The sequence below is a fragment of the Schistocerca americana genome, chromosome 2 (genome assembly GCF_021461395.2).
Source record: "Schistocerca americana isolate TAMUIC-IGC-003095 chromosome 2, iqSchAmer2.1, whole genome shotgun sequence".
Lineage (NCBI taxonomy): Eukaryota > Metazoa > Arthropoda > Insecta > Orthoptera > Acrididae > Schistocerca > Schistocerca americana.
The window spans coordinates 245,792,458-245,811,499 of record NC_060120.1 but is presented as its reverse complement, the minus strand read 5'-3'; the positions used below and the strand labels follow the sequence as shown (position 1 = coordinate 245,811,499).

Sequence of the window (19,042 nt, the reverse complement as noted above, 5' to 3'; positions counted from 1 at the left end):
TATGTGGAACGCATGTGGTTCCACCAGGAGAGGGAAAGCACGCCACACTAACGTTGAACATCAAGGTTGCTGAGAATAAGATTGCCTGCTCGTCTCATCTCTCGCAATGGCAATCATAACTGGCCACCGAGTTTGACATCATGACAAATCTCGTGTTTATATGATCAATCCACGAACCATCCCTTAACCCAAGGCGGGAATTGGACGTTCCATTGGCCAAATTCAAGCTAAACTTTGCTCTAGTATAGTCGAAAATTGTGTGGATATCTGCAGACGAAGCGGGGTGGAACACATTTGCCTGTTTCATGTTTAATCTCAGTCTTTGTGTTCCGTATTGGCGGTTGACATAATAACACTAGTGGTTTTCAAATAAAGTATGTGTTTTATTATTAAATTAAATATTGCATTCTTTATGGGACACCCTGTACATAATATGTAAAATTTAATATCTATGAATAAAAAGTTATCATTAACTGGCAAATACTGGTTCAAAATCAATTATGTACCTTAAACGGCCTAGCAAAATTCGTAGTGTCCAATATTTTTTGTTGATAACTATAAAATGGACAATTATTATATTTTTAAATTTTGTGATAAGACGGAGAACACATTTTACGACCTTTTCCAAAAATGTTTCTTCATCATAAGGAATGCCAGTCTTTTGCGGATCGTGAAATTTTTATTTATTTGACCATGAATCCTACAACTGGACGACGACAGTGAATTACTAATTGAAACAAGTTGATAAGATTTGAAAGTGGCAACTTGGTTTAAATGTCCAGAACATGACTACAATATCAGTGATTTGGAATAAGAAATCCTTGACAAATATCTGTGTGTAATACTCTGTGGACATGAAATGAGATAATCATACACGCTCAGTCACAGGTGGAGCAAGTGGAGACTTCGGATCACTGCTAGCTAGTGGGACAATGCTTTCAGCCTACAAAAGATATTGTTTACAAAACACTCCGGCAATCCATTCTAGAATTTGCTCCAGTGTGTAGGACTCATTCAAAATAGGACTGTAGGAGAACGGAATCGCTAACTGTTACAGCTTTGTGTGACCCAGGCGATAGCGCCACGGAACTGTTGAAAAACCTGAAGCTGTTCTGTGAAAGCTTATTAAGTGTTTCAAGCAGCAGTTTAAAAATTTACTACAGCTATCTACGTACCATTCCAGCAACCTTTGGTGACCCGCAGGCCTCATTCACATCAACAACCCCCCCCCCCCCCCCCCCTCGCACACACACACACACACACACACACACACACACACACACACACACACACACACACATACATACACACACACAAACCAATTAAGGAATCACCCAAATGGGACGAAAATCTGTAGATGTGGTACTCATGTACGAGTACAGACAAACAAATGATTACAATTTCAGATGCCTCCATAATTTATTCAAGAGAAAGAACTTCACAAATTGAGCAAATCAATAACGCTTTGGTCCCCTTCTAGTCCTTATGCAAGCAATTATTCGGGTTGGTACTGATTGACAGAGTTGCTGGATATCGTTCTGAGGAATATAGTTTCAAATTCTGCCCAACTGGCGCGTTAGACCGTCAAAATCCCAAGCTGGTTGACAGGCCCTGCCCATAATGCTCCAAACGTTCTCAACTGGAGAGAGATCCGGCAACCTCGCTGGTCAAGTTATGGTGCGGGTGGGCACTATCTTGCTGAAATGTAAACCCAGGATGGCTTGCCATGGAGCGCAACAAAACAGGGTGTAGAATATTCTCAACCTACCGTTGTGCTGTAAGGGTGCAGCGGATGACAACCAAACGTGTCCTGCTACTACGAAACAAATGGCACCCCAGACCATCACGCCTGGTTATCGGGCCGTATGGTGGGTGACAGTCAGGTTGGTATCCACCACTGTCTGGGGCGTCTCCAGACATGCCTTGGCTGGTCACGGATCTCATCATTGAGGACAATTCTGCTCCAGTGAATGAGATTCTAGGTCGAAGACGTTTCTGGAGACCAGCCTGACTGTCACCCACCACACGGCCAGATAGCCAGGCGTGATGGTCTGGGGTGCCATTTATTTCATAGTAGCAGAACCGCCTTAGTTGTCATCCGTGGCGCCCTTACATCACACCGGTACGTCGACAATATTCTACGCCCTGATTTGTTGCCCTTCACGGCAAGCCATCTTGGGCTTATATTTGTAACGTCTCTTAGCAAAAGACATATTATGTAATAAAGAGAAAGCATTATGTGTCATGTTTTGTTCTTGTATAGAATTATGTACTTTTTTTTTTTTATTTAGATAATATCTGTGTCGGCGAGTACTGAAACCGCCACAGACGATACTTATTAAATATCAAACAAAGATGAGAATATGTGACTACTATAAATAGTACAGATCGTACATTAATTTCTCTGTCGTCTTCTTGTAGTTACGTGAGTAGGAAGAGCCTGTGACGTTATACTGTACGCTTGCGTAGCATTCTTTTGTCAAGATTGTGAGAGGGAGGCCATTAGACATAGCTTGGGAAAGGTGTGTAATAACTTGATTTGTTTAAATGTCTTGAATAGAGTTACTTAGTAAACCTTGCATTATGATTTGTAATAAGCTTGCCTGGTATTTTATCCCATCCCTTTAAGAAATTTTCAGTTATTTAAATATTATTCGTGGTGCAGAGCTGCGCTACGAACGAACGAGCCGCTGCCGCGGCGCATTCAAATTGCATTAAATGAAATCAATCATACCGCAAGGAAGCGGGCAGGTAATAGTGAAGTAAAATTATTTCTTTCAACTTTCGGAATTGCAGAGCAGAGCAGCAGATTTTATGATGTATTTTTCAGATTGACGCGGGCTGCTGATAATATATTATTAACAGTGCAAAAAGATAATTTACTTTCATAACATAAAAGAAATCTTGCTGTGCGTAGTTCTGGTCTGGCCAACCTTGTAGTAAAAACATCTTTTTCTGTGACGATAGTCTCATGTTCTCGTGTTAGTCGTGGTACTTATTGGTGTTTTACTATTAACGAAAATCCACTGCAAAATTTTGATGTTGAACAATCATTGCGTACTGTAACATCAGTATTGATAACGAAGTAACTTTCATTAACCTTTTCAGTAACTATACAGTAAGGAAGATATGTTGAACTTTACGGCAAGTTACAGTAACGAAAAAATGTTCCTTCAATAGAAAGCCAGATCCAGAATAATAATAACATAATATATTTTGTTTTGTTGAAAATTAATGGTCCAAAGAAAGTCATAGCACAGCATCACTATAAGGTATTTCGGGGCTCTTTTCGTAGCAACATATTTTATCTCATATATTAGTTGTTACGCGAGTAATAGTAAAACAAAGCAAATAGGGTAAAGAGCCAGCGAAATATTTCACCGAGCTAATGCCAAACTGGTAAAATGCGAACCACAGAATGGCGAATATCCGAAAATGCGTCCGGGCGCGGTGCAACGTGATCTCCTCGATCTGCCACGAATTTCTTCCTCTGGCTGGATGCGGCTCGCGGACTGCCTGTTGCCCGTCCGTGCTGTGGGGAATGTGAAGACATGATTGGAATTAATTACAGCACTCACAGAGACGTTAGGAAACCGTTCTTCCTTGTCCATACGGGAGCGGAACGGGGAGAAACCGTAATACATAGAACGATTAGAAATACCTTCTTCTCCACTGTGGGTTCAGGGTGTGGATATAGATGTAGATGAAAAGGTGGCAGCGTGTAGGCTGCTGCCTAGGTTTTAGGCATTCCTCACTACTCTGTACATCTCGTTTTATCCCACATACTGCCCAAGTTGCACATCCTAAAACAGCAGGTTTATAAAAACTGATCTTTTACTAAGGGGAAAAGATCCTCAACATTGTGTCTGTGGGTTAGTGTGCGGGTGTGTTTGTGTTTTTTCCTGTCGTAATAAGTGGCAGTATGGTTGTCTCTCACATTAACATTGCGATGGTTGTTTAAGAGGCAGACAATTCTTCGCTAGGCGTATCACCGAGAGGAGAAATGAGGAACTAAAAGATGTTCTTGTCGATAATGGCGAAGTATATAAGGCACCAGCTGCGCGTCGTTGATTGTCGATTCACACTTTGAGAGTTAGCTGTAACCGTATTCACGTGTTGTGTTCGCAATAAGCTAAGTCAAACGCTAATACCGCAAATCGGATCATTTTGTATTTTCCCACGTACAGATAAGAACATTTTACAAAACTTTGGTCAAAATGAACCGGGTTGTTGTTTGGTTACTTCTCCAGGTCAAAGTGTGGCTCACAGGGGGAACAAGGTTTCAGAAACGGGCAACTGATTCAGTTCATGATTGGTAGGTCCCTTGTGAATCACCTAAACAGATGAACCCTAAGATATTTTGTCTCACTACCGTCCATTTTTGGTAAAACCACCTCTGAAGTTCATGACGCGCAATCGACTCAGAATTGACAGTATCGATAGATGGTAAAAAAAACTGTGCGACTATGGAGTCGACAAAAGCATATTTTTAGAGAAATCTAGAAAACGAGGTTATGTTCCAAAAAGGTTAACGCCTTTAAGCGTAAGCGTCCCTGGCCGAGCGACCAAGGCACCTACGTGTGAACCGCTCACGTCATATGTTCGATTCCTGCGTGCCTTCTGCAGTTCTTTTTTCATGTGTAGTTTTCTAGGTATCGAAATTGGTTGCAATAGGATGGTAAATAAGATAAATAAATCAATAACGAGTTTTAACAAGGTAGGTAAATGTATGTCTCAAACAACTTCGATTAGTGAAGAATTAAAATTTTAATCCTTGCCTTTCTTGTAGCTCTTTTACTCACTCTTTTGCAAACCCTCACATTCTCCGAAAACGCTAGCTGGATGTATCTTATCATATAAACATTCGAAAGAGGCATATTCACGGCATCAATAATATATCATGAATACACTCTCCGAGAAACTACGGTAGGAAGGGCAGATAAGTGCGAAAACTCTCCCACGATAAGCCCAACGGCTCATATATCCCAGAAGAATATGAAGGAGAATGAAAAAGAAAATTGAGGATTGTTAGATGATCATCAGTTTAGCTTTCTGAAAGGTAACGATACCAGACAGGCAGGTCTGACGTTGCTGTTGACAATCGAAACAAGACTTTCGAGAAATTAAGACACGTTCATAGGTTTTGTCGATCTGGAAAAAGCGTTCGACAGTCTAAAATGGTGCAATATATACGAACTTCTGAGTAAATAAGAGTAAACTATGTAGAGAGGGACGGGTAATATTCAATATGTGCAACAACCGAGAGAGAACAATAAAAATAGAATACCAAGAACGAAGAGTCAGATTAAAAAGGGTGTGAGACAGGGATGTAGACTTCTGACTCTACTGTTCAGTCCATACAGGGTATTCGGAAATTCTCATTACAAACTTGTAGGACTTGTCGAGGGGAGTGAGTACATAATATTTTCACGAGGAACCTATGTCCGGGAACGAACCGTTTCCGTTCTACGACAGTTTCAATTCAGATGTGTAACACGCCTACGTCTGCCGAGGGAAAGAGAAAAGTCTCAGAGTTGCTTGTCCTGGTAGGCAATAGGGTACACAGGATGACGTCAAATGTGGTTTCAGCATGATGGTGCACCACCTCACTTCTCACGTGCGCTTCGGTGAAATCTTACCAGATAATTTGGTGAAAGATGGATAGGGTGAGGTGGTCAAAAGGCGTGGCCGCCGCGACCGCCGAATTTAACTCCTGTAGACTACTTCTTGTGAGGTCGTGTGCAACGTTTAATTTACGGGACTCCTGTAGTGACAGAGGAAGACATGCTGGCACTAGTTCTGGCCGCTGCACTGGAAACTGAAGAGACATCTGGTGGGATGCAGAGCGTGTACCAGAATATGCTTCGTACGTACAATGCCTGTAACAACATTTCCGGCTGCTGCATCGAACTGCTGTTGTATCTTATCAGTACCGTTCTGTACGTACAGTATGCTGGGTTCTCTTTTGGTTTGAAATAACGTAGACACTTAATGGTTAAGTGTTAACAAATACAAATGTGCTTAATTGCTAAATGTGTGTTTAATTGTGTTTCGTTTCTAATTTTTACCTAATAATTTCACTGTGTCACGCCTAATTCATTTTTTCAAGCAGAAGTGTATGAGTCAAACATCTGAACTGAAACTGTCGTAGATCGGAAACGGAACTTTTTAGGATACGAATTCCTATTCAAAATATTATATACTTATCCCACCTCTACAAGTTGTAGAAGTTTGTTACGGGAATTTTCGAACGCTTTGTACATCAAAAAAGGAATTACGGAAAAAAAGAAAGACTCAAGAGTAAGACTGAAACTCAGCGTGAAAAGACATTAATGATAAGACTCACTGATGACTTTGTTTCCCTTTGTGCAAGCGAAGAAAAAATTACAGAAACTGTTGAACGGAATGGATGAGTACAGGATCTGGATTGAGAGTATATTGAAGGAAGACCGAAATAATAAGAAGCAGAAATCAGATTAGCGATAAACTTAACATCAAAATTGTAGACCCCAAAGTAGTATAGGAAGGAATTCTGCTATTTTGGACCAAAATAACACATGACAGACGAAGAAAGAGGACATATAAAGCCGACTAACAGAGACAAAGAGTTCATTCTGGCCAAGAAATGTATGCTAGCAGCAAACATAGGGCATAATCCGAGGAAGAAATTTCCAAGCATATACGTTTTGGAGCACAGCATTGTGTGGTAGTGATTCGTGGACTGTGGGACAACCAAACAGGAAGATCATCGAAGCGTTTGAGATGTTGTGCTACAGAAGGATGTTGAAAATTAGGTAGACCGTTAAGACCAGGAATAAGGAAGTGCTCCACAGAATCGTCCTAGAAAGGAAAACGTGGAAAACAGAGACAAGAAGAAAGAAATAACTTCCATGGTAATAGAAGAAGTCGCAGAGGGTAAAAACTGTAGTCAAAGACATAGATTTGAATACATCCAACATATAATTGAGGACGTAGGCTATTCTGAGTTGAGGTTGGCCCAATGGAGGAATTCGTGGCGTGTCACATCAAACCAGTCCGAAAATTAACAAAAACTCTATTTGGGGGATTAACTTTGGTACTCACCATACATACGATAACCCCGTCGCCTGAGAAGTCTGTGCTGATCATGAATGTTGCTATGGATCGTTACTGACACTGCATGGTTGTGAGTTCCTGCTGGGTTTCCAGAATTTCAACTGCGAAAGCCTCGAAATAGAGTTTTAACTTTGCAGAAATGATAAACATCACATACCTGCCACATGGGCGTGTAGTTTGGCGTTATTACTTTCTATATGCAAGTTGTATGACCGCAGTCGTCTATAAACACGGTATGACGCTATTAGTTCGTCCACTCCAGGAATCCAATATGAGACAAAGCCTGTTATCAGAAATGTATGGTTTTAAAGCGCTCCCACGATGTGTTTTGCAGATTGAATTTGTAAGCTCTCTTTCCTCTAAATTCAAAACCTTCTATTCTCACCTACTTTGACATGAAGGAAGACATTTACGAAAAGAGAAACTGCAGAATGCATCTAGGAGTCGAACGCAGACCCCTGTTCAACAGTTAGGTGCCTCGGTCGCTCGGCCAGCGGAGCTTTCCTTGAAGTGTGTTATCCTTATTGGTAGGGTAGAGTGACCTAACTGTGACACAAAATCACAAAACTGTTAGGAAAAAATTGTAAATGTTAGAGTGAATCAGCAGCTTGAAAGTGACGCAGTATTTAATTACAAATGTAAATTAGAAAAAATAAAAACTGTATATCGTTTTTGGACAGAAATTCTTAAATATTATGCGACTGGCCCAAAGTGTGATACACGTGATATTGTTGTGTACACTGGAAATAGAAGGTCTCGAAAACGTTATATAAATCACACTAAACGACACGTATATGTAAGTGAGATTTCTCTGAGGGGAATATTTCTGGGACATTTATCGCATGAAATGTACTTCAGAATGAACTACAGAAATTTGTTTACTTGTTTTTCCTTTTTTTAGTGCTATAAGGTCAACCAGCAATGGGCGGCACTGTTGACAATTATACTTAATATACTGATAATAATACAAAAGTGAGAGATACACGAAAGAGAGTCACCGTCTTATTGTATTATTTTTCATGAACGTGAAGAGAACTGGGAAATACGAAGCAGATTTCTCGTTTCATACGAGGGCCGTTCAATAACTTACGCGCCACATTTTACTCTGAACATATTTGTTATTAAGAGTCAGAATTTGGTGACAATATACATCAACATGTCTTGTCCATGTTCTATTTTTCTACGTAGTCTCCATCATGTTCTCTGGCCAGATGTCAACGTTGTGTAAGAGCATGTATTCCCTGCTGCTAAAAGTTCTTGTCCTGTAGGTGTAGCCAAGTTTTCACTGCATGGCTGACACTCTCGTCATCATCAAAGTGTGTTCCCCATAGAGAATCTTTAAGCGGCTCAAAGAGATGAAAGCCCCAAGGTGTCATGTCTGGACTGTAGGGTGGACAAGGCAATGATGTTCAGTCCGATCTGGCGATGTGTTCCCGGACTCTCAGACTTGTGTGTGGGCGTGCATCGTGTTGGGGCAAGATTTCTGCTGGATTCTTGTCCGATGGAAAACGTCGGAGACGGTTCTTGAGTTTATTCAGAGTCTTCACGTATGCCTCTGAATTGACGGTTGAACCTATTGGCATCACATCCACACGAATGACGCCATCACAATACCAGAAGACTGTCACCATGACTTTTCCGGCAGAGGAGGTTGTTTTGAATTTCTTCTTTTTTGGTGAATGAGGATGATGCCACTCAATGGACTGCCTTCTTGTTTCCGGCGCAAAGCGGTGCACCCAGCTTTAGTCCCCAGTAACGGTCCTTTACAGAAAGCCCTCTCCGTCGGTCTCAAAACGCACCTACAATTCAGATGAAATGGCCTTTCTTTGAATCTTGTGGTCTGCCTTGAGCTTTCGTGGAACGCTTCGTGAGGACCTCTTTGAATATCCGAGAGTCTCGATCATTGCAGACGCACGTCCAATGCTGACCGACAATTGTAGAGCCAACTGTCGAGTTGTGGTGCGCCAGTCGTCAAGAATAAAGGTATCCGCACGATTCAGCATGTCTGGAGCAGTGGCTGTGGCAGGACGTCCCGAGCGTGGCTGATGGTGGAGCTCTGTTTCTGCATTTCCTGAGGCTGTAACTTTCTTTACCCATCGCCCAGCTGTACTCCTATCACCTGCAGCATCGCCGTACGCCACACACAAACCTTTATGGATGCTCACCACGATTTCTTTTTCTGCACACAAGAATTCCATAACGGCAAGTATCTTGTAACGTCAGTCGTATGTAGACATCATTTTGACGTTGTGCTACAGCTCTGACATCTGCCAGAACGGTTCGAAACTTCACCGGCGCACAGAACAAACATCAAATGTGAAGCACCAACAAGGATGTTTGCCTATGTATATTAATGGCTTTTTTTTAAAAAAAATGTGGGGCATTACTTACTGAACGACCCTCGTATTTCCCACCGCATTAGCAACATAAGGAATTGGCACTGTTCTTGCCACATCAGTAATAAGAGAAATGCCTTTTTCTTTTAATATGAAAACTTGTCCTTGTCCACAGTCTCTAGGGCCATAGCGTCTAGGTCACTTTCCAGTGCTTTTTTGTATGGCGAAGATATCTGTAGCTGTTTGGATTCCTCTTTCCTCGTCTTAATTTAGCCAAAATATAGTATCTTCCACCTACGTTTGCAGGATCGGTCATTACAATAGGATCTGGTGTGGATTCTGCAAATAGAGCGACCTCATCCATGCTGTAGTCAATCTCCAAATAAATGTCGGAATCAGAATCAATCTCCTCCGTTTCCTTTCTATTTACTGTCCTTGCCACAGCTTTGGTCACTGGCATGGCTTTACTTTTTCAGCAGTGAGTTTACTGCTGGAGTGTGGTCTCCCGAGATTGTTTTCCTGGCGTATGGTAGGTGCGGCATCCCGCGCTACACCGCTGTGTGCCTGTTGGTTCGGAAATAGGCGACAGTGTATCACTTTAAGGAATCTGTATAATACAGTATTTTGGAATGGAGCGTATCGTATTCAAGTAATATACTGACTGATTAATAATTATACCTAAATAACAAATGTGTCAATAGTGAATAAGTTAGCAGACAGAGCACTATTTTCTGTGTATCTAACACAAATTTGACTGGCATATAGTCAATACTTGCGTAAATGAGGCAAATGTTCCGGAACTGTGTTTCAGTCTGAAAAGTGAGGTTTCTAATAGAAAAAAAAGGATGACTGACTATTTCCAAACAATGGCAGCATAACTAACAGCAGGAAGATTTGTGATAGGTGTGGTTTTCCTATGGATAGACTGAGGGTATCATCCTTTTGGTAAGTTTTGACTATCAGTTTTAGGACGCCTTACCCTACATCGACTGCAATAATGAAAGTTTCTTTTCTCTATTTCTCGGGCGTTGCAGGTCCCATATACGATGATATTAAAAACTGCTCAGATTTCAATTAGCCATTGTTGCTGCCAGTTATGAATCTATTACGCTTATGAACTTCAGGGCGGTTTCTCAAGAAACTGGGGTAGGGAGTAATAATGCAAAATAAAGTGACGGAAAAAAATCCTAAAACCAAAAAGAAGTTGTGCGACACAAACAAAAATTTGACAGATTATGTCTATTCAAATTTCAAGACCGAGCGAGATGGCTCAGTGGTTAGCGCATTGGACTCTCATTCTGGAGGACGACGGTTCAAACCAGCGTTCGACTATTCTGATTTACGTTTTCCGTGATTTCCCTAAATCGCTGCAGGCAAATGCCGGGATGTTTTCTTTGAAAGAGCATGGCTGTTTTCCTTACCCATCCTTCCCTAAACCGAGCATGTTCTCCCTCGCTAATGACCTCGTTGTCGACGGGACGTTAAACACTAATCCCTCCTCCTCCAAATTTCACGCCAGCTGCATAAGAGTGGCGTTAGTAGTGCCTCTATGCGGATGCAAATCAGGCTTGCTTTAAATGCACACTGTAACGTTCGCGAGCGTTAGTTCCTTTGAGACTGTACGTAGTGAGTTGATGTTAGCCGAGAACGCCTTTAAGGCGACAAAGACGTCATTATCAACACCTCAGTGAGTCTGAACGAGGTCGTGTAATAGGACTACGAGAATCTGGATGTTCCTTTTGTGATACTGCAGAAAGACTTGGGAGGATTGTAACCATTGTACATGACTGCTGACAACGGTGGTCACGAGAATGTACGGTCGCAAGAAGGCCGAGCTCCAGACGGTAACGTACCACTACCGAGCGGGAAGAGCTTCGTGTTAGGCGTATGGCTCTGGCGCGTCGTACTTCACCTGCAGCAGCAATTTGAGCAGCGATTCTCACCAAAATGACACAACGAATTGTTACAAATTGGTTGCTTCAAGGACAGCTCAAAGCCAGACGTCCTGTAGCGTGCATTCCACCGACCCTAAACCATCGCCATTTGCGATGTCAAGCGAGAGCCCGTTGGGAGGCAGGGTGGAGGTCTGTTGTGCTTTCTGATTAAAGTTGTTTCAGCCTCAGTGACAATGATGGCGATTCGACCTGTTGTGCTGCGACTGACGAACAGCATTCCAGGGGGTGTTTTCCAGGAGGATAATGCACGCCCGCATACCGCCGTTGTAATCCAATATGCTCTAAGGAGTATCGATATGTTGCCTTGGCCTTCTCGATTACCAGATCTATCTCCAATCGACAACATATGGGACATTATTGGACGACAACTCCAGCATCATCAATACCAGCGTCAACCGTTCGTTTACTGATTAACCAAATGCAACAGGCGTGGAATTCCATCGCACAAACTGACATCTGGCACCCTTATTACACAATGCATGCACGTTTGCATTCTGGCGTTCAACATTCTGGCGGTTACGCCGGTTATTAATGTACCACCATTTCACATTTGCAATACCTTATCTCGCATTTACATTAAACTGTGATCTTGTAATCACTGAATATGTTATCTAGAGAAATGTGTTCCCGAATTTCATTACTCTACATTAATTATTTTTTGGTGTCGTGATTTTTTTTGCCAGTATATCTTAGAGTCCTTCATTTTAGGTGGTTGCCGCACGGGGTAGCGGCGCGGTCTTTGGCGCCTGGCCACGGTTCGCGCTGTTCCTCCCGTCGGAGGTTCGAGTCCTCCCTCGGGTATGGGTGTGTGTGTTGTCCTTAAAGTTACATTAAATAGTGTGTATGCCTAGGGACCGATGACCTCAGCAGTCTGGTCCAATACGAAATTACCACAAATTTACACAGAAGACCTACTAAACAAGTGCCGAAACGGCTGGCCTTGGACGCCTTCCTCTTATCAGTGATTCCAGAGGTGACTGTGAGTGTTAGTGCTTACCACGAAGACGCCTTTTTTATTACTTTTGCATGTTGTTTCCTAACATGTCGTGGTAATATTGCTTCGTCCACGGATCTAACTTCTAACCAATTTCGTGATGTTCACCACTGTTTCAGTCTCCTTAGTGCCATATTGTGTGGCACGGTGTCTTATGTCGTTTACCTGTATGAAAATTATTGCGTTTTAACACAAGAGATTTCGAATTTATCGTTGAGTAACAAATTTCAAGTCAGCGCGTTTCAGGGCGCCTAACTGTCCCAAAAATTACTTTATATTTTGTACTTAATCATTTCTTTCGTTAAACATCCACACAAGCACCACGGTAAGTTTACAACCAATATGACGTTATTTATTGTGTTTTTTTCATCAGTTCACTGTGTCTAGCAAGGTGCGATCATAGACTTTTTAGCTACAAGTTAAGGAATGTGCTAGACATTTTACCAGTTGTCTTTTCTCAAATGTCAGTACAACTGATTTTTGACATTTATGTAACAGGCTATTCTCTTCAGAAGAATCCACCATTGCTGAACGTTGGCGATAGCAAAGCATCGGGGGAGGTCGGGAGAGGGGGGGGGGGGGGCGGAGTGCTGCTGCATCATGATAAAGATGCGTCAGAGCGTCTTGTAATTCTAATCCTAACCCAGATTTGTATATATGTTTAACTATTTATTTATCTCAAGGAATTTGCTTACGGGGGGTTGGAATACGATAACGAAATGCCTGAAATGCCCGTAAATATATACAGCATCTCAAGAGGTGAGGGCCAATTAAGACAGACGGGGTAAAGAATACGGGACATTTGACTACCACGACACATCTTATACTTCCGTTACGGTTCTAGGTAGAATATGTCCGGCTATCGTGTTTAATTGTACAGACAACATCAAAGAAGTCACAGTCACAACCCTGTGACAAAATTAAGTGCCGGCCGAAGTGGCCGTGCGGTTAAAGGCGCTGCAGTCTGGAGCCGCAAGACCGCTACGGTCGCAGGTTCGAATCCTGCCTCGGGCATGGATGTTTGTGATGTCCTTAGGTTAGTTAGGTTTCACTAGTTCTAAGTTCTAGGGGACTAATGACCTCAGCAGTTGAGTCCCATAGTGCTCAGAGCCAGTTGAACCATTTGAACAAAATTAAGTGGCCTGCAGACAGGGAGAATCTCGCGCAATCGCAACGTCGCATGAACACATTATGTTGTCGGCGGAAAAGGGCATTAAGTTGTCGATACCCATGGTAAATACAAAGAAATATGGCTGATCCGTACGCAGACCTACACCACCACCTACGAGTGCAAATTTGTGCAAAACAGAACAAAAACTTGCGTATTTCTTACCAACAGGAGGGAGAACACAGTCTGTAAATAGGCACGAACATACCGTTACGATCGCGGTACTAAACTGGAGGATATAACGGAATTTTCTAGTGGTACTGTTTACCCTTCGTTTCCGTCGTGGAAAATTTAGATAGGATCATAATCGAGTGCAGTCGTTAGAAATAGCTTCGTGTGAGTGTGGCTGAAGGTCTACGCCAACCAAATCATCATAGGCTGACCTCTGAGATCAGAACAAACAACAAATTTGCGAGGGCGATTCAAATGAAATCCTTAAAAGTGCAATAAAATTCCTAAAAGTTGTACCATTGGTTTGGAAGCGGGCAGAAGTTATCCTTGCATTTCGACGAATGACGAGCAGTTAGCAGCCTGTTGCTGTATCATAGAAAACTGTGTCAGTACAAAGGTCACCAACACCGTATCGACTTGCACCGCTTGCAACAGCAATCTGAGATACGTCCTTGAATAGTGAAGCTCTTAAACATATGGAAATACATCGCAGGATGGAAGTACAGTACGATGATTCATGTTTGTCCCTGCACCGAGTGTACGAGTGGTGTAGAAAGTGTAAAAGAGGAGAAATTAGCACAGTAACGAACGAAAACATTACCGCTGTTGTGAAGGAAAACCGTAAACTAATTTAAACTAATTAGTCGCTGTTTTGGATATTAGTGCTGGTTAGAACATAATTTTGTCTACGAGGTGCTAGCTTCAACACAACGTGCGCAACGGTGACGACACGTCAGTTGACCGCTGAACTGAAAGATCGTTGCATCGGTACCTGTGAGGAATTTTTGCGTCGTTTCCAGGTCGAAAGTAATGGGCTTCTGGACTGAATTGTTACATGAAACCTGGGCACACTATCACCAACCTGAAAAGAAAAGAGCGAGCAGGGACTGGTGCCGTACCTCTTCGCCAAATAAAAGGAATGCGCACTCAACCATTGCTGCTCATCAATTTCAGCGACCGAGTACAACTGAGTGTTGTACGCAGCTGATGGTGCTGTCTGAAGATGGCCTAAGACTAGGCCGAAACCGGCCATTTTAATAAAATAACCGTCGCGATCCAGCCTGTTTTTTTCTCTGATTTTATATGGCTTACAAGATCGCTGTTTCCCAAAAATGTTAGCAAAAATTTTGAATTCTGAAAGTAATTTCTGGAGTATCCGAAAGGAGTGTTATAACGGCGCCGTATTTACCGGGTGATGTAGATAGAGAGGTAAAAATTGACACACATGCTTGGAATGACATGGGGTTTTATTAGAACAAAAAAAAAAAAAAAAAAAAAAAAAAAAAAAAAAAAAAAACCCATATTGCTAGACGCGTGAAAGATCTCTTGCGCGTCGTTTGGTGATGATCGTGTGCTCAGCCGCCACTTTCGTCATGCTTGACCTCCCAGGTCCCCAGACCTCAATCCGTGCGATTATTGGCTTTGGGGTTACCTGAAGTCGCAAGTGTATGGTGATCGACCGACATCTCTAGGGATGCTGAAAGACAACATCCGACGCCAATGCCTCACCATAACTCCGAACATGCTTTACAATGCTGTTCACAACATTATTCCTCGACAACAGCTATTTTTGAGGAATGATGGTGGACATATTGAGCATTTCCTGTAAAGATCATCATCTTTGCTTTGTCTTACTTTGTTATGCTAATTATTACTATTCTGATCAGATGAAGCGGCATCTGTCGGACTTTTTTTGAACGCTTGTATTTTTTTGGTTCTAATAAAACCCCATGTCATCCCAAGCATGTGTGTCAATTTGTACCTCTCGATCTACATTATTCCATGATTTATTCAGTTTTCAAATTTATACTGACTTTTTGATCACCCGGTACATTAGTGAACTAATCGACAACGTCTGAAGCTGCATGGGGCTGTTTCCGATAATGTGGTTGTGTGCAAGAAGGTAAAAATATGAGACGAGATGCAGAGGATTAATGAGTGGGGCAGGGGCTGAACGTGAATGTAACGTACTGTGCGCACATAGTAAAAGAAATCCAGTACTGTACAATTAAAATATTGGCGACAAATCAATGGAAACAGTATCTACCGTAAAATACGTAGGAGTAACCATTTGGAGCGACCTAAAGTGGATGACCAACTAGCATTAATATGATAGTTGGGGAAGATCTAACGGTGAGCCAGGGATGAGGGAAACCGACCTGTTAAAACACATACCGGTATTTTAGTTGTGAGTAACCGGTATTTGTTACGTCTCGGTTATAACGTGTTTCTCTCGGCTATAACGTGTTTCTTTTAATTTTTTACTAATAACTGAGTAAAAAACCGCGATATCAATCAGCCATATCAGCAGTGCTAATTTTTTTTGTTTTTAAATAAACCTTTCCTAAAAGAGGAGTAAGTTTTATTCGTGAAATTCATATTGGTTTGAAATATTCCGTTATTGTAGAAAATGAGGACAGTAACCATTGCTATTTTAGTAATAATGCCGACAGAAACGAGCAAAAAACACAGGGCACAGGAATTGGTACAGCATTGCTGAGACAATAATGTCCGTATTGTCGTGTGTGCTGGCTGTACTTACGCGCGTACATGCAGTGTGCAAGACTTCCCACCATCTGATCTATTCGGTAGTTTCCCGCTGTCGTCGACGGGCATCCGTCGTATTGCACAATGGCACCAACACTAGTGTGGGAATATTTTTACCAAGTTACGTAGCAATGAAGTACAACGCTTCATTTGCTTTAAAAGATGAAAGATTTGTCTGCCATTTCTATGAAATGATAAAAGAGGAAGGAAGTTATAGCAACAATAGTAAATTAAAAACTTAAAAACAATTCATTCGTAGTGTGCAATAAAAATAGAAAGTGGCTGATCTTCTGCCTCTGTGTACATAATATGCCTTATTTGCTTGTTGCCCTTGAAAACGGACAAATTAACATGAACAACACAGGTATCATTTTTTACTCTTTAGCACAGAGTTTTCGTAATGCCCAAATACTGGTATGATCTCCGATTACAAGATGATTTTTGACCTGAGTTTGAAAAAATTAGAATCACTAGGAGAATACTGGTGATTTTTTGTTGTGTTTAACCAGTTTTCACCTTTCCAGAAGAGCAGTGAGCGGTGGACGAGCTATGTTTTCTTTTAAATTGTCTATGTAATGTATCATTCTGAGTCTTTGTATCTTGAAATTAAGAGAGAATTTCTCAATCTATCTTCGATTTCCCCGTTTATTACGGAAAATAATAAGAACAAAAAAAAAAAAAACAAAATTGATTATTTCAGAAGTCGGTTATTTTGAGTCAGGTTAGAATAGCGTGAATTTTTACCTATACAACCGAAAACCGGTTGTTTCAGCGGTAACAGCCATCCCGATGGTGAGCGACGCGTTTCGTCACGCGACGGTTTACTCGGTGAGAGAGCGTTATGGAGATGTTTAATAAACCCCAGACGCTACAAGAGAGACGTTGTGGAGAGAGTAAGTTTCAAGAAGAGTCTGGCGATTTCTTATTTCTCTCACATACTTCTCACGAAATGATGGCGACGAGAATTTTAGAGAAATTAGATGGCATTCGGAGGTTTACCGAAACTCATTCTCCCTCCGGCTTTGGTGATTAGAACAAGAAATGGGGTAGCAGATGATGGTACTATAAGTACCCTCTGCCACACAACGTAAGGTGCTTTGCCGATTACTGTTGTAGATGCAGTTAAACAATCAATAGTAAGGCTCGCAGGACAGTTGCTCAGTACTGCTTCTGCATCTGACTGACGTCTGTATGTTTTATTAATTTGTAGTAAGTTCCTATGGGACCAAACTGCAGTCCCTAGGCTTACACATTGCTTAATCTAATTTACGCTAAGGACGACACAGACACCCATGCCCGAGGGAGGGCTCAAGCCTCCGACGGGGAGAACGCCGAAATGTGGCGAGGCGCCTCGGACCGAGCTGCTCGTGTTGGTTGACCGCAAAATTCCACAATGAAACTTTCACTTTCCAGTAAAGAGCGCACTGATATGAAACTTCGGGGCAGATAAAAGCTGTGTGCTGGATCGAGACTAGAACTCGAGACCTTTGCCTTTCGCAGAAAAGGCCTCTGTCAACTGATCTACACAAACACGACTCACGACTCCTCTCTTTTCGGCTGTACTTCCGCCAGTACCTCGTTTCCTGCATTCCTTGGGTAGGTCAGTTGGTAGAGCGCTGGCCCCCGAAAGTCAAACGCTTCGAGCACCAGTGTCGGTCCGGAACACAGTTTTAAGCTGCCACGAAGTTTCGACCAAAATATTGTTTCACCTTTGAGTGAGCGCGTTTAGGTCCGCTCATTGTGTAAGAGTGTAATCGGCGTTGATAGTATACGCACAACTAACCAGAAGGCATTGACAATGCGATGCGTTTTCCTTAGTTACCCATGTGATTGTTTACTGTCACGTCACTGCGTGTTTTCGATAGCGGCCAAGTGCAATGATATCGTGCTTAAGTAGTACAGTTACGGAACCACCTTGCTGATACAGCTTTCTCAACACAAATACGTGCCGAAGCTTACCCAGCGCTCGGGCTGCGCCTGAACCTGTGACGTCAGCGCGGTCAGCAGTAGACAGATGAGCAGCGCGGCGACCTGCATGGCTGCGACTGGCTGCTGGACTCCGCGGTGAGGGCCGCTATATTGACGCTTCCGCGTGCTTCCCCTCCCGCCTAGCTCGCCCACGCAATCCGTCTAGCGCGCACGTCCTCTACACACACACACACACACACACACACACACACACACAGAGCGTCTTCCATGGCCGTCATTCCGTAACACTCTCACCTCCCCGTGTGCGCCACGTTTGTGGAATAAGATATTGCGGTAGCCATCCCACACGATCACTTGGTCTTTTTTCCCTTCTACTCAGATGTATTTCAGCATGACTGAGCCACCTCTTTTCTTTTAAAATGCCATTGCACTTACCATGTAAAGTAGGGTCCCCCAGGGGGTTTACCCGATATTGGTGCTCTGCGGAAATGTCAGCAATGTTGGCATTTTTCATAGCCAAATGCTGTACGCTATTACCAGTGCCTAACAAAGACCACGCAAATTAGAACGGTGCGTGCGCATGAAAAAGAATAGTGAATGCATCCTGGACAGAGGGAGACCAAGGACAGTATGTGGCACTCATTGTTCGCTCTTTTATTTTTAACCTCTAAGCAGCTGTGACATTAGTAGTGGTAGTAGTTTTATTCACCTTTGAAATACAGTTTAAAATTGCGTCAGGCAAATGCTACTTTTTTAAACCGCTGCAGGCTAATGGCAAGACGGTTCCTCACCGGCCGGAGTGACCGAGCGGTTCTAGGCGCTACAGTCCGGAACCGCGCAGCTTCTA

The 19,042-nt window shown here is 42.5% G+C and overlaps 1 protein-coding gene across 1 annotated transcript in view; it reads right to left on the bottom strand.

Annotated features, from left to right (window-relative positions):
- LOC124595263 overlaps positions 1 to 18,325 on the bottom strand; it is a 43,919-nt gene extending 25,594 nt beyond the window's left edge. The window contains exon 1 of the mRNA XM_047133928.1: positions 18,226 to 18,325. Coding sequence (XP_046989884.1) covers positions 18,226 to 18,303 — 78 coding nt within the window. The 5' untranslated portion in view covers positions 18,304 to 18,325. The remainder of the gene's footprint in view (positions 1 to 18,225) is intronic.
- Positions 18,326 to 19,042: the final 717 nt, after the last annotated feature.